This window comes from Tympanuchus pallidicinctus, unplaced genomic scaffold (assembly GCF_026119805.1).
Source record: "Tympanuchus pallidicinctus isolate F22 unplaced genomic scaffold, pur_lepc_1.0 scaffold1, whole genome shotgun sequence".
NCBI classification, from domain to species: Eukaryota; Metazoa; Chordata; class Aves; order Galliformes; family Phasianidae; genus Tympanuchus; species Tympanuchus pallidicinctus.
In genome coordinates, this window is record NW_026294618.1 from 77,519,303 (window position 1) to 77,543,512 (window position 24,210).

Sequence of the window (24,210 nt, forward strand, 5' to 3'; positions counted from 1 at the left end):
AGTGTGCCAACTGACTGTTTGAATTTTAAGTAATTTAATGGCGTGAACTACTTAGGATAAGATACTGTCATCCTGTTTGCATACCACTGTCCTAGACACTTTGACCCTTTAAATAAAGTATATCAATTTTGCATGTAAGAGTGTATTTTGCACTTCAGTGTCACTAAATAAATCATAACAATCAAAGCAGAACAGAAGATTGAAAGCCATTTACCCATGAGATCCTGAAGAAGTCACTATTGCACTATATTTTACTTCATATTTAAATCAGGATGCCACGCTTTGAAAGGTGTCCTAAACACAAATCTGGACACAAATGACGTAAAGAAACATGCCAACTAAAAAATATTCCTGTTTTTTCTATGCCTTTAGATTTTTTTTTTTTCTATTTCTCCCTCACCTTTGCATTTGTACCTTATTGTTCCTTGACCTATGTTCTTTGAGCCTGCTGATTACGCACAGCCACCCAAACACTTCATCTCAGTGACAAAGTACACTTCAGAAAATGAATGGTACTCATCAATCCATGTGTGTTTCCAGGATTATTCTCAGGTCAGTTCAGAGTATCAGCAGGAAATGTCATAATTTACACCACATCAGAGCTCAAAACAGAGTTTAATTTCATGTATAATGCCACCAATTTCTTTTAATTAATTTAATTCTAATTAATTTCTTTTATATACCAACAATCCAACATCATCCTTCCTTGCCACAAAAGATTAATAAAACATAATAACAGACTTCAGAAGGAAGGTCTTTTAGTCTAACATCTCAAAGTTTTAATCACCTCTTCCAGTATTACAGTTATATTTTTGAGAAGCACATTTTAATCAGCAACCAGGTGACAGCAAGCACTCTAAGTGAGGAATAAAGGCTTTTACATTCCTGCCTTTCAATTCTGTTTGAAATATGTAGACTAGAAATAAAAGTTGCTCTATACTGAAGAGAAACCTATTAAATGAATATGGTGTGTCACAACTTTATGGTATTTTAAATGCTTTATTAAGTCTGACAGTCATGGATGTTGGTTGGATGTGCATAACTTCACAAAATCAAATTAGTATAGGGTATTGTATCTACTTCTTAACTGGAACTGAAGACATCCCATTGGATCCATTTGTCTAGTATAAACTACTTTTGCTTTGCAATCATCTACGTGTATTCTTCACAGGAGAAGAGCTGTGTATGGGCCTCATATCAGGCTGCTCCCTGGACTGTTCCTTTGGGTTCCAGACTGATGCTCACAACTGTGAGATCTGTCAATGCCGTCCACGGCCCAAGAAATGCAAACCTGTTGTTTGTGACAAGTACTGTCCCTTTGGATACTTGTAAGTATTCTTATTTTATACTTATGTTTATGCCTCTTTGGTATGCCCATATGTATTGAAAATATGCAAAATTTGGGAATATATACATGTGTTCACTTCAAGAAGATTGGGGAAAGTATGAGAAAGAAGAAATAATATTACTTAATGTAAGATGAAAGTATTCTTCAGATCTATTTGGATGTTAGCACTGAACTCGTGTAAATGGATATATGTATACCCATATATCCTTTGTTATTTGAGATACAGAATCAGGCTTACCCCTTTGTAAGTTTTAGAACCTTATTACAGGAAATAGTGGTCATAAGAGTGATGGGGCTAATAATGACTGACTCCTTCAATTCCTTTGACTGAACATATATCTGGTGAGCTGCAGTGGTCATTGGCATGAATCCAGAAAAAAGCTCAAATTGAAAAACAATGTTTTAGTGGGGTGACTCAAAAGTTCAAGCATTGACAATCTAAAGCATAAAAAATACAATAAATAAAAGAAGATGTTGAAAGGAGGCAGATACTGATGTTAGTGTGGTTGCCATGGATATTCGGTGATCGTTTGCCTAGTGAGAAGACATTTGCAACTGCAGGCTTCATTTGAGACCATGAACAAGCATTATGCCCTTCAGAACTGCTCTGTGCTCTGGCACCAAACTACCTGGTTCATCTTCAAATAGAAGGTCTTATAAAACAGTAACATTAAATCTCTCACAGAATTATACCTTTTAGCAGTTGAGAGTAGTCATTTTTATCCTGACTGACTTAGAATATTGACCTACAGAAGAAAACTAAAAATTTCAGTGTTCTTTCTATACTTCAGTAAGTTGAAACGCACACCTTTTTCTCTTTTTTCTAACTAAAGTATGCATAAAACATTTATATTAGTAAATTTGTGTGAATCATCAAACAAAGGGATTTTAGAAATTATAGCAAATAATAATAAGCATGGTATGGTAGTATGGAGTAAGATAAAGGTACCTTAAAAGCAAACTGATGTGAAGCCATGTTAGGAGCCCTATCTTTGGAATGGTCTTTCAGTTGAATTTTTGTACACATAAACTGAATTTGAAACATTCTAAAGCTAATTTGAAAATCATCTATTTAAATTCTACCTTTAGATGAAGGGTGTAGTTCAACTATATAAACGGTTTGGTTGGGTTTTTTTAAATGTTTGATGTTGTTACATGTTTTTTATTTTTTAAAAAAAGGAAATAAGCACCTTAATCTTGTCATTGTCTACAAAATATTAGTAATGGCACTGATGTTAATGAATTGAATAATGTTAATGATAATCATAAATGAAACAACTTGTAGCATGAAGGATTAAAATTGTAGTAAGAAAAATTTTAAGATCATTTTATTGCAAATCTCACTTCAGCACTATAATTATTTAGTCTTTTAGTAACGTAGTACATTTGTGAGTAAAAAGCATTTAGATCTGTATTATCTGCTATGGCTTGAAACTTCCAAATACCTGTTGCCATTCACATGAGAAGAGAACATCAACATGCATACTGAAAATAACTGAATGTTAGAGACAATTTTCTTTATTTGATCAGTCAATTTAGAGGTTGCTTTTGCTTCAGCCATGGCATTTAGACATTTAAAGTATCCTGCTGACCTTTAACAAATTATTTTGGTAATCTAGGAAGAACAAGCATGGCTGCGAAATCTGTCGATGTAAGAAATGCCCGGAAATGCCTTGTGGTAAAATCTGCCCAATGGGCTTCCAGCAGAACAGCCACGGTTGTGTTATCTGCAAATGCAGAGGTAGGTGTTGCCATTTATCACTGCGACATGTTTTCAAAGCATTTGGAAGCCAGATCAAAGGGATGTTACATGGAACCTGTAAGAATTGAAATGCTGTACCATAAATCTATATAAAATTCTAATAGGCTAATGTCAGAAATTCTTAAATATAAAATTTTCACAATATTACATACTTCCATGAGATTTCAGAGCCTGTGGGTATTTGCTGAGATACTTCACAGATTTGTCCATACTTCAGATTCATTATTACCTCGGTTGTTTTTCACTGCTGGAGTTTTCAAATATTGATCTCACACTCCAGTGTCTAAAAAAAAAAAAAGAGTTGTCACACTGCCCCCTAGAATGTATTCTGTTTTATTAGTAAAAATAAAATATCGTGAGATTAAACACTGGATCATCATGAACTATCCCTTAAATTATGTGATCATTAGCAACTCATCCAGGAATAGCTAGGGCAACCATCAGTATGTTCTAGGGAAGCCAGGAGTCGTTAAAACTTTGATCCAAAATTCCTAAGTAGAGTGAGAGAGTTGATAAGTAACTTGCTTGTGAATTAGCTTTACTTTCTAATCTGCCTCTTCTGGAATTAACTTATGCTGGAGTAAATACAAGTAGAACCGTAGAAATACAGAGATCAGATAATCCTCCAAAAAAAGACGAGTCCATTTCTCTACCTTCACATAATGCCAAGTGTATCTGGATAATCCTCAACAGATTTTTGTCTATGATTTCACTTCTTAAGAACCTCCAATCTCAAAAAAAAAGAAAAAGAAAAAGAAAAAGACAAAAAAATTCTACTCTCTAACTTATGTTTTCATGTGGTTACCAATATGAGACACTTTAAGAGTTTTCTTGTATTTTCATCATCCTTTCTAGGAATTTAACCATCTACTTATTTTCTTAAGCTCAGCAGACTCAGGGAACAATTTCTCACCTTTCCCTTTAGAACTCTGGCAATATTTAAGGGTTTGCAATTAGAGACTCCTAAATGTATTATTTTCAAAGTGAACAAAACCCAGGTCTTGTGATCCCTATTCACAGTTCTGGAACTGGATACTGCACTTCTGCAGCAGCAAAAAAAATGCCCACTGGTACAGATTGTAGAGCTGCATTTGAATGTCCAGTGCTTCCATACCGTACCTTAGGCTGAACTTGCCTTTTCTGCAGTGGTGTAACATTCCTGACTTGTATTTTCCTTGTAAGCTATGTAATTCTCAGTTTATTTTCAGCCATACCTCTGGATATTGAGTTATTCTCATTTTGTATTTGGGAACCTGATTTCTGCTCTAAGTACTTCCTTTTGTGCAACATTTGTCTAAAAACTGAAAAATGAAAACAATTTCAAACTCTTGTGTTAATCTTGAATATCTGCTTACATGCTTGCTTTGCTTTTCCAAATTTAGGAGTAGACATAAGAATGTCTTAGTAAAAAAAAAATGCCTGAATACATCAGATATTTTAAAACATTTATCAATAACGATTTATCAGTAATGATTTTAATGTAGGACAGAATTTAAAAAGGAATCTATATATCATCTGGTATTACGATTTCAATGTGTAATAACTGTGTGCAACCTTTCCATATTGTTTCTCTTCAGTGCATTGCTTTTAGAAGTATTGTACCCATTTCCCTTTTTTTTTTCTATGTGTCACAAAACAGCACGGTAGTGCAATATCTGTGTACTGAGTTCTTATTCAAATGATGTGCAGCAAACCCACTTCATAGCATCTGCTTGTCATTCCTAGGCCACCACTGGTAGATCCACCACAGCTGGAGTGCTGTTAGTTTTGTGATGGGTTTGTGATATTTTTTTTTAATTAACTAGAAACACATTTTAACAATTCTTCTCATTCTGCACTATTTTTTTAAATGAATAATTGACAAGCATATTAATACAGCAGCTTTACATATGTAAGTGTTGATGTATCACTGAAAGCAAGTCAGTTCACTGGCAAACTGACCCAAAATCCTCCATCATGATGATGTTGGTGAGGGATTGTTAGGATCTAAATTCACTACTGATTAACAGAGAATTTATTGAGGCTGAGTCCTTCTGCACTTAAATACCCCTTAAGATCCAAATGAGTCTTTATCCTCCCTAGGCCAAAAGCCTCCCTGTTCTGGCTGAGAGCAAGTAACACAGCAGTCCAAACAATTGTATTTTCATCTCAATAAAACCCAGGAATGAGGGATAAAAATGTCAGAGCAGCCATCTTCCAAGCATCATTTATAATAACTAACACAAGTAATTTATTGTAGGTAGTGGTTTATGAAATATTTCCAGTATCTGGTATGGCCCTATTAGAACGTGCTTGGAATTTTTTTAATTAATGGTATATATGGAGCCATCCTTAGCTCTTGTAAATGCCTTTATATTCTACCAGATATTTGGTACTCATGTTACAGATAATATCTAAAACTGTTCTGTTTAATTTTAAATATGCCTCATGTTTTCTACCATTTCCTTACATTGTTTAGCCAGTACTGCATTACTGCATGATTAAAGACAGTGTAAGCACAACAGAAATGATTGTATTTTTCAAGGAAATAAATTCTACTATGTCTTACTATGGCCTCCAGTATACCAATAATTACTTCATATGTCTCAAGTTTATTTCTAAATATAAATGATACATTTATTAATAACTTGATCTCTTACATACTTTAAAAATAAATGCAAGCCAGGCATACAGTATTTATGTTTTTCTAAGCAACACATGCTTATTAGCAAATTGCATTTTCTTTTGACTTCTTGCAGAGGCAACTGCTTCTCTTATGCCTCCAGTTAAAACAGGCTCTTGCCTGTCAGTGGATGGGCGCCGACATGAAAACGAAGAGAGTTGGCACGATGGATGCAGGGAGTGTTACTGTCACAACGGACGGGAAATGTGTGCCTTGATCACCTGTCCTGTTCCTAATTGTGGCAACCCCACCATACATCCAGGGCAGTGTTGCCCATCATGTCCAGGTAACATGCTGTTTTGTATGTTCTTTGTAGTTGAGCTTGTTTTCACATATGTGTGGTCTTTCCTAATGCATGAAAACTCATTCTGTAATAAATATAAATGAAGCTTTCTATGTCCAAATAGAACATCATGACTGGTTTTCATTGAGATCTAACATCTGAAAAGTGGTTACTTGAGTATATGAAACGTGCATGTTGTAGGTCCTAATACGTTAATTTTTGATAGACTGAAATCCTTAAACAGTTTAGTTTCCAGTTTATATTAGCAATAATCGCAAATATAATAAGCTGTTATAAGCATTATCTTTTTTATTTTAAAGTGTAATTTTATTAAAATTCACCTCTCTGTCAGCTCCTCAGAGGAGTAGGCTTTTAAAGAGATGTCTTTGGCAGTTGAACATCATGATTCTGTTCCGAAGGAATGTTCCACTACCACCAGTGGTAGAAAATAATTCTAATTCTCTAAGGGAGAAGACCAGTACAATAAATGCTGCATTCCAATATAATTGTAATAAGAAGTGATAAAATGGAAAACATTTATGAAAGAACTTTACAACTTTAGAATATGGACAGATGATGAGTAATTCCCTCCACCTTCAGATAGATTCCTGCAGTATTTTATATGCTGAATAGTTTAATTTGTAATAGCATTATATTGTCTATGACTTGATCATAAGTCATGTTACAAGTAGGAACAAGGTGCATGGTGATAATAAGAATAATGAAATAGTAAGAAAGCACTTGCATGATTCAAGCAATTATGAATGTTTTCAAATCCCTTGAAAAGAACAGAAGATCTTAGGAACAAAATATGTAGCCAAATCCTCTTTCTAAAAGCGACTGAAAAGAGTGTATCCTTTCTAGGACGTCATAAGATCATAGAATCATATTATCTTTTTAATTGGAAGGGACCCTTATAGGCCATCTAACTCAACTCCCCTGCAATGAACAGGGACACCTACAGCTAAATTAGGTGTTTAGAGCCCTGTCCAGCCTGACCTTGAAAGTCTGCATGTGTGGGGCATCCACCACCTCTCTGGACAACCTGTGTCAGTGCCTCACCACCCCTACTGTAAAAAAATGTCTTCCTCATATGCAATCTAAATCACCACTTTTTTAGTTTGAAACCATTTCCCCTTGTCCTGCTATAAACAGTCTGTCTCTTTCTCTCTTGTACCCCCCTTCAGATACTGAAAGGCATCTCTCAGGTCTCTCCTGGAGCCTTCTCCTCCAGGCTGAGCAGCCCTAGACAGTAGATCTCTTCAGACTGCTTCAGCGAATATCTCCAATCCATTTTGCACCCAGTTGTAATTAGAAAAACATAGTCCTCAAGAGGATATGGGATTGCAAAATGTTGATCTGCCTTTCACCCTCTCTCAGCATATATCACTTGCTCCCACTATTGAGACTGGACACAGTGTCTGTGGTTCCTGTGCCATGGTGCTGCTTTTGGCACAGGTTTTTTTTTGCAGAGCCAGAGCTATTCCTAATACTAATTTAGCAGTGCTTACTGAGGCTGAGCAATTTCCCTTTAGCATCTTATTAATGATAACCATTAATGAAATTGTTAGCTGACTTGGAAACATGAAGAAAGTTACTCCCACTATTTATGCACACTTGAGAATCCATCCTTTACTTGCTTCCTTCTCTCCCTTTATTAAGCATCTGGCTGGTTTTATCAGTTTGTATGTAAGATTTTTGCCACACCAGATTGCAGTGTTATCCCGGTAGAGTCCAGATATGGTCCTAGAGATACGATATCTACCTAGATTTCTCTGCCTAACATTCTTTGGTCTTTACAGGGTACTTGTCATCTAGCTTCTGTGCAAGCAAAGCCATACTTGGTGCAAATGCATACAGTGCTAGGGCAACCAGAGATTAGTTTCTTTCAGTTTGTTACCTGTGAGTAATATAGCCAAATTTCCTTCTGAGGGGTTCTCTTTCTCCAGGGTTTTCTGTTTGTTTGCTATGCACTTCTGATTTTAGTTTGCAGTGTGTTGATTCCACACTGATGCTGTTAAATGAATATCATGGCTTTCTACAGATAGGAATGCAGTTGCGTTTGTGAGGTTATGAGCATGACAGTCAAACGTATCTAACATAAATAATTAGCAGTCCTGATGTGGTTTTAAATCACACTTTTAGCCTACTTCCTTTAGGGAAGTGGCAGCTCTTAGAAATCTCTTTTCAGACTGAAAAAGTTGTTTATGCTCAATTTCACATTTGGTTTTCAACAGAACAAGAAATACTTTGCTAAAACACTCATCAAAACCATGTTTCTATATATTATGAGATTCAAGTGGATTGTACCAGTTCTTAAGGAAAGCTCCAGGTTTCCTGCAAGATTTAGAAAGCCATTAACTTCTAGTGTTTTGCAGAACCATGCTTCTCAGAAAGATTACGTGCTTGCCTTGCTAGTTACTCCATCAGGAATCTAGTAATTGCACATTTGCAGCAACTCAATTGCAATAATATATCAATACCAATACTGGTAAGGGAGCTGTAAGCAGTGCCGTACATACAGCAGTATTCTCTGGTTAGGCATTTATGATTATGAGCAGTATATAAGCTGTGACTTTGCAAAGAACTTAATGCAAAGCTTGCCTGACTGTGGATGTTTTTTGCATAAAATGCAATAGATTGTTCCAGCTGAAATAAATCAGACAGTGACAGGGCAGCAGACTAGCTGTCACTTCAAGTGTGGTAAAATGCTACTGAATCCTATTTGCTGTTTAGAAATGTATGCAATGGGAAAAAGGTAACATAAGCTAATCACTGATAGATTAGTTAATTCCCTTAAGGAAAAAATATTAAAGTACTTTCTGAACAGGAAAAGATCAGCCTGAGTCTACTTTCTTGAGCTCTACCTGTCATTCTGCAGAAGAGAAAGCAAGTGATGGAACTGGGCATCTTCTATGAGGATGCCACAGAGCAAAGGGCACAGACTTAATTCATCAGACAAATCAGCATTATTAAGAATGTGGTGAGAAGCAGATGCACTGTGTTAGCCTTGGGCTATCCAGATGACAAAAGTAAGAGAGAGGGACCTACAGAAAATGGTTTAGGGATACTGAATCATTACCTGGGTCACTTTTTAATCCCTTCTCTTCACAGCACAGGAATTCTGAGGGAGCTCGTTCTTAATATCCAACATCAGTTGGGTTGAATTGAGGCCAAAGAGCAATATGCACTGACAACCCTGCAGCTTCACATTGCAACAGGTTAAACTCATGGCTCGTGGAACTGAATAAAGCATGCTACGTGGGGCAGCTTGATTCCTATATGCAGTGCATGGAGCAAGCTTGCTGGCTCATGCCAGGTCCACAGCAACCAGCATGCCAACCTGTCATCTATGTAAATTTATTAGAAAATATCACAAAGTTGTTGTTTTGAAATTCATCCATTATGTGCAGTGGGCACTTTTTTAACCAGGCTGTGCAAGTGTAGTCCATGGCACAATTTCACTGATAGTAATTGCTTAAACACTGTCTAAATGCAAGGCAGGTCTCTTTTGTATTTTTAAAACACCCATTGGTGAAGGGTACTCCCCCATTATTTGAATGTCCTCGTGATTGGAAGACTTGTAGGAGTTCAGATCCATTCTCTAACTGCCTGGATTTCTAATCCAGGCTGGTTGAGTCTTTGGCTAGGGCTGTAGGATTAATGTAACTAATTGTGTGAAAAAGGGCTAAGATTAATTTGGTGAGATAGTCACTGAAAATTAAAGTGTACTCACTGGAATCATCTTGGGTACTGTTCTTACTTCAGTCATTAATGCAGATTATTTTTTTAACTTCTAAATTTTCTTTATGAAACAATCTTTCAGTGACATATTTCCATTGCTAAGTGCTTTTAAGTTTTTAGGAGCTACAGATGGAGATTATCAGATTTTGATTTTAGTTTGGCATTGAATGTTAGAGGCACAAGTCACATCAGAATTTTATCATAGGCAGTTGAATCTTCTCAAATCCCAGACTGTGAACATGCTTATCCATCCTTTCAGGAATTGCATTTATTTTAATATTTTCAGAAAATGACAGTTGTCTCTTGGAATTTCTATGTTGTAGATTGGTTTGCTTTCTTTCCAAAATTCCAAGAATACTTGGTTATCTCTGATGTATATTAACCAGCTGTCTCGCTCCAATTTATAGGAGGGAGAGGAGGTTCTTTTATTATCTATATACCTGGCGTGAGATTAAGAAGCAACGGTTCAAATGTTAGTCTGACCAGTTTATTACAAATCTTAGTCAGGGAAATGGGGAAGGGGAGGACGGACACTATCATGAATTAGGGTAATGGGGAAAGGAAGGAGGGTAAAGAAAAGATAGAAAAGAAGAAGCAAGAAGTCTTTATAGGAAGCAAGAGGGAGATAGTCACCACCATGGATCCAGCGAAGTTCATAGTTCCGTCTTTGATCTTCAGTAGTTGTGGGTCATCGGGCAGAGTTGTTCTATTGACGACGACAACGACGACCATGGCGATGATGGCCCCTTTTCAATGCTTTCAAAGTGGTCGAGCCAGCTCTCCTTTGAGTGACAGCTCAAACCCAAGGTGGTTGAGTCAGCTCTCCTTGGAGTGGCAGCTTCTGGCTCTGGGACCTCAGCAGGAAATTCCTTTGTTCTTATCTTCCTGGCCTTGCCAGCAGATAAGAGGAAGCAGGGAGGCACCAACTTGTATCTTGCCTTCACAGGATACAATGGCATCATTCCCCAGCCTCCCATACCAAGCTGGAGCACTTTAGTCACAGGCCAGATCTTCCACCAGTGAACACTCCTGAGCACTCTCTTCCACTCTTCTACAGAGCAAACAGCTCTGGAAGAAGGGGCTTTCAAATGTTCCCAAAGCGATATCGATTGTCACACGGTTAGCATCCATCACTTGCCTCCTCAACAAATCATTCAGTCCTATCACAAGAAAAACCTCAGGAAGCAAGCTTTGAGCCAAAAAACAAGAAAGATTCTCACACCAGCATTTATTCAAATTGGTTCCCAAAGTGTTCCATTTTCACCTTTTTTACATTTTCCGTGAGATACAAGAGAGTGACACAAAGTTTAAAAAGAGTTTCTTTAAGAGTGGATTTATAGCTGGTTTTGTTAATCCTAATATTTTTTATAATAGCAGCAAGAAATAAAAGGTTGAGTATATGTTTTAATCATTGGAATCACAGTTGATTTTTCTTATCTTCTAATTCTGTTTTTTCCAGATGAAATAATTGTGCAGAAGCCAGAGCTCACTAGTCCATCAATCTGTCATGCTCCTGGTGGGGAATACTTTGTAGAAGGAGAAACATGGAACATTGATTCTTGCACACAGTGTACATGCCACAGTGGACGAGTCCTGTGTGAGACTGAAGTCTGTCCTCCTCTTCTTTGTCAAAACCCCACTCGCACACAGGACTCCTGCTGTCCTCAGTGCCCAGGTATATATTGACAGCTAGTTTTTATCAGTCTTTTCTTGATTTTAGAATTTATGTTATGAATACTAGTTGTTTCAGTGTGTGCACAATTGGTTGTTGCTTTCTCTTTTTCCTTTAGCATTTTGGAGTTTAAGCCTGCAGTCCTCCCATTTCAATTGCAAAATTTGACTGTGTGCAATAGTTATTTCATCTGCTGGTGGAAGTTTGGACACCTTCTCTGAGGGAAAGTTAATACTGTAAGGGTTGGATATTTGGGACTTGGTCACAAAAGAAAATTTGCTGTTTTTATCCTCACTTGATATGATTTGAGAGTGACTTGAAGGCAGCTTGCTAATATCAGGCCGTTACAGCCCAGCAGTAGACTGCCTCACAGTGTCAAGAAGGAAACAGGATTTGCTTTACTTAAACAAACTAGGTTTTGCCATTTGTTACGCAGTGTTTGTTGGTTTGGGAGTTGTTATTTTTCCTGGCAAGGTTTTTTTAAGCTAAAATGTTAGCCTGTTCTCCCAACAACCATTTTTCCAATTATTAACCATGAACATTTTTTTTGTTTATCTTCAAAATACACATAAATAAATGTTTGGAGAAATTCATCCTTCTTCACTGGCTATGTGAGAAGCTTAGTCTCCTATTTTGCATAGTTAGATTGAGAACCTGATCTGAGTCCCCTTATGAATCTTTTTATTTTCTTTTTTATGTGTTCTCTGTACCTGCACTCATACTTCGGGATCTATGTCTGTTAAGATACAGCTTCATTGCAGAAATATCTCCCCTGTGTGAGTGCCTGAGAATCAAAGCTGACACATCAGCATCAAGATGAAGCCTGATCAAGCTCCATCTGCTTCTCCACAGCTTATAATTATCTCCTATAAGACTGGCGAAGATGATAGCAGCATAATAGCTTTTGACTTTTCATCACAGAAGGCCTGGAACTGATTCTAGGATTCAGCTTTTAGGCTTAAAATTCAATATATCTGATTTAAGATGAATTCCTGTATGCCACTCCATTTAGAACATTCAGAGTCCCTTTCTGAGAGGCTGCTTCTAACAATGATCATTTCACGATTTCACTATCTTTTTGTTTGTTGGTTGGTTGGTTTTTCTTGAGTAAACTCAGTAAAGGTTTACATCAACTTTATTCTAGAGCATATAATGAGATTTATGAACTGCAGGTACTGAACTGGCAAGCATGACAAGAATGAGCCCTATGTAGAAGAAATATCAAAGAAGTTAGCTACTGTAAGTTAACTAACTTAATTTTTTATATTTACAGACGAGCCTCTTCAGCCTTCTTTGTCAAGCAATGTGAGCATGCCTAGTTACTGCAAAAATGATGAAGGAGATATTTTTCTGACAGCTGAATCCTGGAAGCCTAACGTCTGCACCAGCTGCATCTGCATGGATGGTGTAATTAGATGTTATTCTGAGTCTTGCCCACCAGTATCCTGTGAGAGACCTGTTTTGAGAAAGGGACAGTGTTGTCCTTACTGCATTGGTGAGCAAATAAAAATAGTCCATACTTGCTACCTCTTCCTTGGGAATGAGAAAGTTTTATTTCCAAATTGAAATATGTTTTCCTGTTTTGGGGAAAAGCCATTTGTGCCTTCTGTTGAACTGAAGTCACACAGTTCAGGGAGCTTTGAGGATCATTATCTCTAGTTTCAAGGTACAAGTGCAGGAATATGACGATATAATTTTCATACAGACTTGAGGATTTAGTGGAAGATCTGACTGATAACATATATGTTGTATCAAGATATGCAGTACCGCAGATAAATGATTACAACTGCAGATGATAAAGAGAACCATGTGAAATTTCAAAGAATGGAGAATAAAACCTTTGTGTTTTTCAATTTTCTGCTTATTTCTTGAGAACTGTGAAGAACATCTTGGTAGAGGTTCTTCCTTCCTATTTTTATGTAATAGCTGATGAAGTGTTTAGTAGTAACAAGTAGTTATAACAAGACTTCTTCATTGTTTGAAATTTCAAAAATGATGCTGGATTTTAGCACTGTCTTTTATTCTACTTCTTTCTGGATCCAGATCTTGTTCATGTCTAACAAGTCAGCACAGATTTAAATTCAAAATCTTGCAGGCCTTGGATGCTTTTTTGTTTTCTGAATTCTCAAATTCACCTTGTGTTCAATATTTTTCTTTCTTGTGCAAAGAGATATTAATTAGGAAAAATAACCATCTACATTAGAGAGGATAAAGAGATGTCCATTTGATGAGTGAGAAGATTACTCTTATGCACAAAACAGCATTGACTTTATATGTTTACCAGATGTGTTTGATTTCCTGGTGAAGTTAGAGGAAATATGAGAAAAGACAAGTAGAGCTGCACACTGTCTTTTGAACTGCGTTTTTCCATGTGGGTTTCTCACTGTCCTTCTCCTTTGTTTCCACTCTTGAGTGCTTGTTGGTGTGGTAGCCTTCATCTTTATGCTGGGTTTATAGTCTTATAGATATGGACATCAAGCAGGAGATATGCACAGGATCTTCCTTTAAAGATTCAAAGGTGCAAGACTGCTACTCTGAGTTTGTCTTTGTTCACTTTTCTTAAAAAAAAAAACACTATATGTATTAAATTTTGTTGTGTTCTACATAAACTCATGAAACCTAAGCAAGTTAAAGGACTTCTCCAGCCATCCAGCCAACAGGGCTGCAGACTTGAAGAAGCTGTCCTGAGTGGGGCAAGGTAACATTTATGGGAGTAGGTCAGCCCAGGGTGAACAGGGAGTGCTCAGCTTTAGTTCTGGATTAAGAATAAGAAATAGAGAACTACTCCAGCTGTGCTTCTTGCTCTGTCCCTTGCCATCCTAACCTAAACAGGTCTTCATTGCCTCTTTTCAACACTTTTAACGCAAAAATAATCATTTTTAAATGGAAATTGTATGTTTTTTGCAGCTTTTGACCACTTTTTCCTCCCACTCTTACTTTCCTATATCCCATATTCATATAGAAATCTTCTATTTGAAATTGCATCCATGGACACATGGATGCCCAATTCAAGGACCTCTGGAACTTTTAAGCTTTTCAGATGCTTTCATTAGTATTTTCTCAGTAGTACTCAGTAGTCTTCTTTTGCATTTGAATTTACTGTGTCCAGATACATGACACTGGTCTGCTGACTGCAAACCTTTTTATTGTAGATAATATTGATCTATTTATGTTGTCTCTAAATAAAATCTATAATGATGGCCAAAATACTTAAGGATTTGTATTTATATATGGGAGGTAATTCTAGCTGACATATTTATATATGTAATCTGTATGGATATTAAACCAGTATTTCTCTAACAGCTTAGTGGGTTTCTTTGCAATTTGGTTCTGCTGTCTCATGCATCTGCTTAATCTGCAAATCCAGCATCACCATGTTTCTTCATAATAACTTCTGCCTCTAGAAGAAAAGAGTACTGAGAAGCTATGATGAAAATGAGGTTGTGTGTGGCTTTTGGAGGTTCTGCTGTGTACTGTTTTTTGTTTGTTTGATAATCTGTAAAATGCTATAGCAGCAAATAAACATTTTAAGTTAAGCAATTCATGATCCTCATCTCAGTGAAATCGAAGGTATAATACAGGCAGTCTGAAAGACTTGCGTAGGAATCAGCATTAAAATAAAGATGTATTAAATGCTTAAAAAGAGAATGAATGCTGGTTTTGAGTATTTTCCCAAGACCTACTTTATTTATCACATTTAGGTCTCTATTGCATAATGTGTCAAAATCTGTGTGAAAAAAATGTTGGTTTTCTAGCTTTCAATCTTTGGAAAAAGTGTTGTGGAACCTAACCTCACTTTTTTGAGGGTTACAATTGTGCCAATTTCCAACTTATATAATACTGACCATGAAAAAACATACTTGCTACCCTTTTCATGGGAGATCCCACTGATGTGGTTACAAAGAATAAGCATATCCCCTTATTATCTGTTTTGCCATAATAAATAGTCAAAACTGTTCCAGTTACGTCGCTCAAGAGTTGCTTCCTTCTTCTTGGCATCCTTCCTAGTCTTGTCTTGAAGTATTCCAGACTGAGTTTGTCTGTCTTGAATCTTGGTAATTAGAACTGTAGATTGGCTTTCTTCTTAAATAGGATTTAAATAGGATTTACTAGGAGAAGAGGAGGAGGATGAGTTAGGAGTCTCAAACAGTCAAAAAAAAAAAAAAAAGTTTCTCTTGTTTTATCATTTTCACAGTACTTTTGATATCACTGCTTCATGACCCAATCATTCATCTTCTAGCCTCTTGCATGAGAAGCATTAGTTTGGGTTGGTGACGTACTTCATAAGGAAGCAGAAATTATATTTCTGAAATATCTTTGACAGATGTGGAGAGGGTCTTTTAATTATAGCTGGGATTTTTTCTTAGTTATTCTTTCACTGTTATATTTTGGGAAAAGATCAGATCTGTGTGCAACTGGCCATCCCAACACTGCTCTGTTTTTGTTCAACAGAAGATACAGTACCAAAGAAAGTGGTCTGCCACTTCAGTGGAAAAACATACGCAGATGAGGAGCGCTGGGACATCGACAGCTGCACGCACTGTTACTGCCTGCAGGGTCAGACTCTCTGCTCCACTGTTAGCTGCCCACCCCTGCCTTGTGCTGAACCCATCAACGTGGAGGGAAGCTGCTGTCCCATGTGCCCAGGTAATGTGATTTAACAACTTAGGTTATTGCAATGCTCTTTTCCAGGACTGACAGTCAGGTTTTTTTAATTGTTTTTTGAATGTCAGTCCATACTGAATGATGTCATGGAGACATTTAGGCTTCAGGAAAATGAATACCAGATAGGCACACTGTGCAAACATATAGTTTGAATTTTACTTACTCTAAGAACTGCAGATTCAAAAATTGTTGTTCTGGGTTTTTTTGTTTGTTTTTTTTTTTTGCTTCTTCTGTCTGTTGGTATACAAAGTTATGAAAATAAACTAATGAAGTAGGAAAATGAATAGTTCTGCACTTCTGCGTATTTGCCCAGTAATTAATATTTCTGTCCCTTCTAGGTCAATACTTTTCAAATACTTCATTACTAATGTATTTTAATTTGATATGTATGTAATATGAAATTGTCTTAGCTGTGGACACAAGGGACATAAGAACTGCAACTGCTTTTTAATGCTACTCCTGACATATTTTTGCAGGTCTTTTCCTTCTTACTGAGTCAGCTAATAACTACTTCTGACAGGACAATTCAGCAGTAGCATCTCTTTCAATTCTCCTACTTTGGGAACTACAGGAGAGGAAAAAAAAATTGTCAGCTATGTACCAGCCAGAAGGATGTAGCCCTGTCTTGGCATTTTTCATATTTAGCATCACAAACCAAGCCTTAGCCATCTATTCTGAAATGGTTTTTTAAAAAGCAAAAAGTTGTTTATAGGACTACATCATTCCTTTTACATTAGTATAATGATTATGACAACATGCATGAATCTTGTACACAGTGGAAATTTTTTAACACAAATTGAAGATTTTATGTCAAATTAAAACCATATCCCATAGCTGTAATAGAGAAAATTCCAAAATAAATAATAAAAATTTGTAGTAGAAAGCATTGCAGATAGCCAGATGTATCTGCTGAATTAAGAGCAGCACCAGAAAATTAAGACGCTTGTAATTTTGAAAGACATTCATCTCATTTTTCAGAGATGTATGTACCTGAACCTACTAACATCCCTATTGAGAAGACAAATCATCGAGGAGATGTTGAACTAGAAGTGCCAAACTGGTCAACACCAAGTGAAAATGACATCATCCACATTCACAGAGGTAAAATCTGATATAAATGGGGCTAGTTAGATCTGTGACTGTTCCCCATGTTTTAATGTCCTTGTTTTTTTTCAATTCTGGTAGCATGTGTGTGATGCTTTGAAAAAGGTAGTTATCTGAGAATATTATTCTGTTATTATACTGTTTTGAGCAAAGGGGACTCAGTCTGTTAAAGTATACTTGAGCAATTTGATCTCATTATCATTACATCTTCAGCTTGGAAGACACATCTTTGTTGGTATGACAGAGTTCTGTACAGTTATAAATATGATAAACTGGTCAATGAGGAGTGCTTCTGCAGTGTCTTTTTCATACACAAGCTAGAAAGCAGGATGCTATTATGCCACAGGCATCAATGAACTTTGATTTGGTCCATTTGACATTCTTGTACAGATAAAAACAGAAGAACGTACGATGCCTTCATAGAATTGCAGAGGTTGGAAGGGAGATTGTCAGGTCCACCCCCCTACTAAAGCAGGTCCCCTACAGTAGGTTGCACAGGAAAGTATCCAGATGAGTCTTAACTATCTCCAGAAAAGAAGACTCCACAACCTCTCCGGGCAGCCTGTTCCAGCACTCCATCACCCTAACAGTGAAGTTCTTCCTCATGTTTGAATGGAATTTCCTGTTATAGTCTTTGTCCATTGCCCCTTATTCTATTCTGCGCGCCACTTAAAAGAATCTCACCCTATATTCTTGAGTCCCACACTGAATATATCATAGAGAAATGGCTGTGGAACAGAACACTTCAGGTGTAATGACACAAGACCGTTAAAATTGCCTAATGGTGTAAATCCATCTTTAGTTTTAAAACTACACTGCCCAGCAGGGTAGTGGAAAACACTGTATGTCACACTCTTTGCTAACTTCTTCTAATTGAAGGACTATTAAAATTTGTATATTTTTTTTTTCTGTATCCAAGTATCATATCATGCATGCATATTGCATGCTACTACTTGGTGGCTAGGAGAAAGGATATCCGAAATATAACTATTTTACAAAACTATAGAGTTACACTGTTTATAATTTCAACATTTTTACGTTTCAGAGGTGTTGGGAGTTGGCTTGTGTCTATCCTGGCTGAGAAACTCTAAATGTGCACTGAAAACTGTGTAGGAATACTGCCATTGAAAATGATCGTGCTTTGAAATTACGTGAAAAACTGAGTCTGTTAGACTGCCAGTGAGCTGTTTTCACAGGCTGAGTGATGCAAGTATTGTAATAATTTCTCAACAGGCAAGAACAGACAGGACTGAACTGCTCTATCAGCTTAAAAAAATTAAAAATTATTATAAAAAAACAACAACAACAACAACAAAAAACCTTTTTATTGTAAGACTACCAGGTTTTCTGCTGCACAGAAATGCAGCATTATTTTTCTGAGTGGTAATTTGGTTGTAATCATATAAGACGAAGTGAATACAACTGAGCTGTCACAGTTGCTTATTGCTCCTTTAGATTCCATCCAATTTCCTCTTTTTTATGGCCTTTTTCTGACTAATATAGTCACTATACAAACTGCTAGCTTTCAGTTATTCTAATTTATATTAAAAAAGGGACATTTCAGGAGAAGAAGTCCAAATTCATGAAAATGACAAAGTTTGTGACTGAGGCTTTTATGTTACTTATGGATAGGGGCCCATTTATCATTACTAATGTCAAATGCCCACATTTGTCTTGCAGACATGAATCATCTCCAGGGAGAATACAGAAGTGGAAGTGGGCCGCACCCCAGTGAAGATGCATCAGTTAGCTCTGTTGCCTTGGTGACAATTCCAATCACGATAGCGCTGTTAGTAATCATCGTCTTTCTGCTCATCAACCAGAAAAAGCAGTGGATTCCAGTGTCCTGCTACAAAGCTCCAACAAAGGTGCCATATTCATGCCTATTTCCAGCTTCTCACCTTTCTGAAAACTGAAATTGACTAGAATATTCTGTGAGATGCAATTGAATTTTCGTCATATGAACTCCGTTTTTTTTTTTTTCATTTAAGCCTGAATCCTTTTTATACCTTTGAGGCTGGTGGTGTTTATTTAATCTCCTGAATAATTATTTTCATTATTGAATGAATGCCAGCAATGTCCTGCTTGATGCAGTGATGAGTGGGGACTGGATAGAAATCAAGTTCAGCAAAAAAAAATCCAAAAATGTTCCCAATTTCATATGTGTGCACATAATTGTATGCAGTTCTCATCTGCAGTCATCACTTGGGAGAAAGGTTTTGTTTTCTAAACTTCCATCCACTTTCAAAGTATTGTCCAAGATCAGATACTGTACGTACTAGTAATGTTCATCACATTTTCTAATAACTGCATTATATTGGACAATTTTAACATAAAATCACTGATTGGTTTCAAAAAGTTTAATGAATTTGAAGCCAATAAAGACTTTTATTACAGATTTTATTTACACTAGAAATATCAACACTGTTGTTCAGCCTATCCAGTGATAACACAGTCGCATGAAATGGCACTTTCAATACTCGAGTGTACTATTTTAGAGGATATCTTTCATTTTTTCCAGAGTTGTTGCTGATATTATAAACCATTACTATATAGCTTTTCATCTCTTTTATCTTCCTGATGCTAATGAAATAAAATAATGCAGTGTTTTGAGCAAAAATATGCCCACAATTCTAGTTGTTTTTAGGAGTTTGGGGATTGGAACTACTTTTCCAAGGAGTAAATAGAACTACTTTTCTATAATACCCTTTAAGCTGCATGTCATCAGATTTTCTTTCTGCTTTCTCTATGATGGCTGCAGGAGAAAGGTTTTGCAGCTTGTAGTTATTTAAATATGCTGAGAAAGCAGAAAAAAATATATACATTTGATGTTAATCTAAAAATCGATACATTGGTACTAAGCTATAATAGTATACAGGACAAGATCATTTTATTGAAGAGCTTTAAAGGAAGGGGTACTTAAAGGACAATGATACATCAGATCCAGTAGAAGATGGGTACATTGTTGAAGAAAACATATACTGCTTGTTTCTCTGTCAGAAGTTACAGGTTTTTCCACAATTCTCTAGATTTTGCACTTCTGCCATACATTCTCAAATTTAGTCTAGGAAATAAATGGGAGATCTTGACTACTGCTGGTTCCCGCTTCTTTTCACATAAAATAACACTTTAATGTTGTAAAATGTGGCCTTATTTTTGTGTTTTTGTTCTTTGTTTTGTTGTAAACTCTTTTCTTACCTGTGAGTCAACTGGTTTCCATAGAATTGCTCCTTAAGGTAACAGAATCTCACATTTAACGGAGGAGACAATCAACTTCAATTGCTTGAATAAACATAAAAATAAAAGAAATCTCTCCCATTATCCTAGTGATACTGTCACCAAGAACAAAATGTTCTCAAAAATTATCAGCTATAAAGAGGCTATTAAACAACCTCCTGCACCACTGAGGCAACAAGTCAAAGCCCTTGCACAGTGGAAGACTAGTAGGTAACAGTTTAACTGGGAAAAAAGAATACCCGAACTTCACTGAGAAGATGAAAAATAGTGATTGCAAGAGGCTGTTGGTTTGTCATTGTGCTTGGCAAAAACCTTTACCAAGCTTAGCAAGAGTCCAAACTGTTTCATTGCCAATTTGATTTCCTTTTGTGTTTATGGATTTGTACCACAAACACCTGCTAGCAGTGGGTTGAATACAGAAAAAAATTAACTGATTCGGTGTTCTTTCTGTCTTAACAGCCATCTTGCCTAAACAATCAACTGGTATATGTGGACTGCAAGAAAGGTACCATGGTCCAGGTGGACAGTTCTCAGAGGATGCTAAGAATTGCAGACCCGGATTCAAGATACAGCGGATTTTACAGCATGCAGAAACAGAACAACCTACAGGCAGATAATTTCTATCAAACAGTTTGAAGAATTGCACCCTTACCAAGGATTTAAAAATGAGAGAGAGAGAGAAAGAGACTAAGTCTGCTATTAAAATAAAGCTAGAATCGTGCACTTGCTTAGTGGATTGTATTGGATTTGTGACTACATGTACAGCTCTAAGACCTTACTGGGATGAGCTCTGACTCCTGCAATGTGCCAGAAAAAGCATTCCCACTTTTCCTTGAGATAACTGACCAAGTGTTTTCTTAGAACCAAAGTTTTAAAACTTGTTAAGGTGTATTTGCTTGTAACATAGCTATAGAGGTTTTTTGGGAGGGGGAATCAGGGGCTAGGGGTAGGCAATGAGGTTAAAGGAAGTTTCAGAGGAGAAAAGCTGGTCATGCTTGGCTGGAGAAGAAAATGAATAGATACCACCAAGCAGCAGGACAGTGGCTTTTCTTGTTGTTCTGAAATTGCATCTGTTGCAGCAAATCCTAACCCCAAGTGAAAAAAAAAAAAATAAAAAGGTCTGACGTTTTCTTTCCAGCTGTTGCTACAATAATATACTCATAGAACAGAATTTGTCACATCACAGATGTGGTGTAGCTGCAAATATTTTTCTATATGTTGAGAAGCTGCAGTAGTTAATGAAATAGCAAGGAAAAGGTTATAGCAGAAAATAAAGGGTGGGTTTATTAAGGATGTACAAAATTACACCTTGTGCTGCTTTTTGTTTTTTGTTTTATTTTTGTTTTCTTCAAAGCTGATTGGCTAGATTAGCCAGACTTTGGCAGAGTTAGCAAATGACTGAGGCCTAAGTAATTCCTGAAATGAGCACTGGATCTTTTGACAGCAGTATTGAAGGAAGGAAGGAAAAGTCAAGAACACCACGCAGTTCCAGGGGCTTTTGTTTGTTTGTTTGTCTGTTGTGGTTTCATTTTGTTATTTGATATCAATCTCTGGTTGTTCATACAGGAGAAGGAAAAATATTTTTTTGTTGGACAAAGCTCTTGCTTAAAAGAGAGTAAAAAAGAGACTGTTTTAAGGTTGTTGTTGTTTTTTTTTTTCCTGTTGATGTTCTTATTTACTGGTATGCAGATTTAGAAACTACTTCCATGCTAGGAAGCTGCTTAATTTTAATTGTATATTACTCAAGCACCTTTTTTGAAGCTCAGAAAAAAAGGAGATCATGCTTCTTTAAACTTTAGCATTATAGGAATATTTATGTAAATATAATTATGCTAAAAACAACAAAAAGTATTTGTATGTTTGTGTATATATATGTATATACAAATGCATGTAGGTATACGTATGTATATATACATGCATGTGTATGTACACTATACGTATATATACTGTATATATAAAATACTATGTATACAGTATATATTTTTTCTATTTTTTTTTTCTTGTTGAATGTATTTTTATCTGAGAGAGATTTTACCCAGAGCAAAAACAGATAAACAGGCATTCCATATCAGTGCTTAATCACTTGTGAGTTTAGAAAAGACGAGAAAAGAGCATCTCATTCTACCTACAGTTTGATTTGATTTGAAAGTGTTTGTGTGCGTGTGTGTGTGTGTGCACTCTTGTGTTTGCGTGTGTACAGTACGTGCACGATTATAGCAGTAAGCGTTGCTCTTGCTACTTGCTACATTTCAGGGTGTTTCTTATTTTTCTTTTCCTGCTTAGCCTTAAAAAGGCTTTTTAATGAATGCATTGGCTAGAGACACTGATGACAATATACATGCAGCACTAATCAGCTCCATAGAATAACAGCATCAGCTCCTGGATTTTCTATTGGTTTTTTTTTTTTTCTTTCTTTTATTTCTTTTTTTTTGTTTTGTTTTGTTTTGTTTTTTTCAAACAATTGTTTGAAACAACTACTGGAATATTGTCCACATTAAGCTGGAAGTTTGTTGTAGCTTGCCTCATTTATAACTCTGGCTGTATAATACAATGTTAACTTTCCAAACAGGTCTTGGCACTTTTATACTAATTACCCATTTGTGCATTGCCTTTTTTCTTTTACAAATGCTTGTCATAAGAGACACAGATACCCAGTATGCTTAATGTGAAAAGAAAATGTATTTTTTGTAAAGGAACTCTCAAGTATTGTTGTAAATACTTGGTCAGAGGTTGCTGAACTTTAAAAACTGAAAAGAAAAAAAAAACCTAATTTATTATTATAATGACCTAATTTATTAATCTGAAGATTAACAATTTTTTTGTTTGTTTTAGAATATCAAAAAGGTGTTCTAGCTGTTTGCATCAAAGCAAAAAATAGGTGTATCATCAAGGGTCAACATTTTTTCTGCTTATGTAACTTCCATTTCCAACCACCAATAAGAAAAAATGTGGTCTCCCCAGTGTTTTGTACTTAATCTGATATTGAAACAGAGACGTTTCTGTCCACTTACTACAAAGATTTTGTCAAGACAAGACATCCATTCCTTGCATAAGAGTAAGCAGTCTTTATCCAGAAATTGTAAATGCTTGCTTTTGTTTTACAATCAAGGCCATATTCTGAAAATATTAGCAGGATATAGGACATGGTGTAAAATGTTTTTTATTATTATTATTTTATTATTATTATTTTAAAGATATGATTTATCCTATGTGCTGTATCCATTACACTCTTTTACTTTGGTTCCTGTTGTGCTCTTGTAAGAGAAATGCAGATATAATTTTCTGAAAAATAGATGCATATGTGGCACTCGGAGTGCACTGCGGTTCAGCAGATTGCTTGTTTACTTTTTTAACTGTAAGGCGGTTTCTTGTAATTTGGCTCTTGGCAGCACAATAAAAAAAAAATTTTAAACCTACCGATGTCTGTTTTCTTAAATCTTCTTATTTACTACTTCCTCATGCTAGTCCTTGAGACATTCATTTATATCTTTATGTTATGGTGAGTCATTTGTTGTCTTCAATCAGAACGGTTCAGAAAGTACTGTGGGTGAAGAAATGTTTGCAGTTACAGAAAGCTCTGGGTTCTACACTAAAGAATTTTCACACTGAAGGGATTTGTGGCATTCCAAATAGTTTCAGCATTCACTGAAGTGCAATCAAAAATAAAGTTCTTTCTGATTTTGACTCCATCTGGTTCAGCCATACCTGCCACAGTCAATCACACAGGACTGTG

At 36.2% G+C, this 24,210-nt stretch overlaps 1 protein-coding gene across 2 annotated transcripts in view; it reads left to right on the forward strand.

The window, feature by feature from the left end:
- CRIM1 (cysteine rich transmembrane BMP regulator 1) overlaps window positions 1–23,893 on the forward strand; it is a 165,338-nt gene extending 141,445 nt beyond the window's left edge. For both annotated transcript variants that reach the window (XM_052693718.1, XM_052694527.1), the window contains 9 exons: window positions 1,172–1,328; window positions 2,968–3,089; window positions 5,849–6,058; window positions 11,259–11,474; window positions 12,745–12,966; window positions 15,924–16,118; window positions 17,115–17,237; window positions 18,921–19,108; window positions 20,937–23,893. In XM_052693718.1, coding sequence (XP_052549678.1) covers window positions 1,172–1,328; window positions 2,968–3,089; window positions 5,849–6,058; window positions 11,259–11,474; window positions 12,745–12,966; window positions 15,924–16,118; window positions 17,115–17,237; window positions 18,921–19,108; window positions 20,937–21,113 — 1,610 coding nt within the window. In that variant the 3' untranslated portion in view covers window positions 21,114–23,893. The remainder of the gene's footprint in view (window positions 1–1,171; window positions 1,329–2,967; window positions 3,090–5,848; window positions 6,059–11,258; window positions 11,475–12,744; window positions 12,967–15,923; window positions 16,119–17,114; window positions 17,238–18,920; window positions 19,109–20,936) is intronic.
- The last annotated feature ends 317 nt before the right edge of the window (window positions 23,894–24,210 follow it).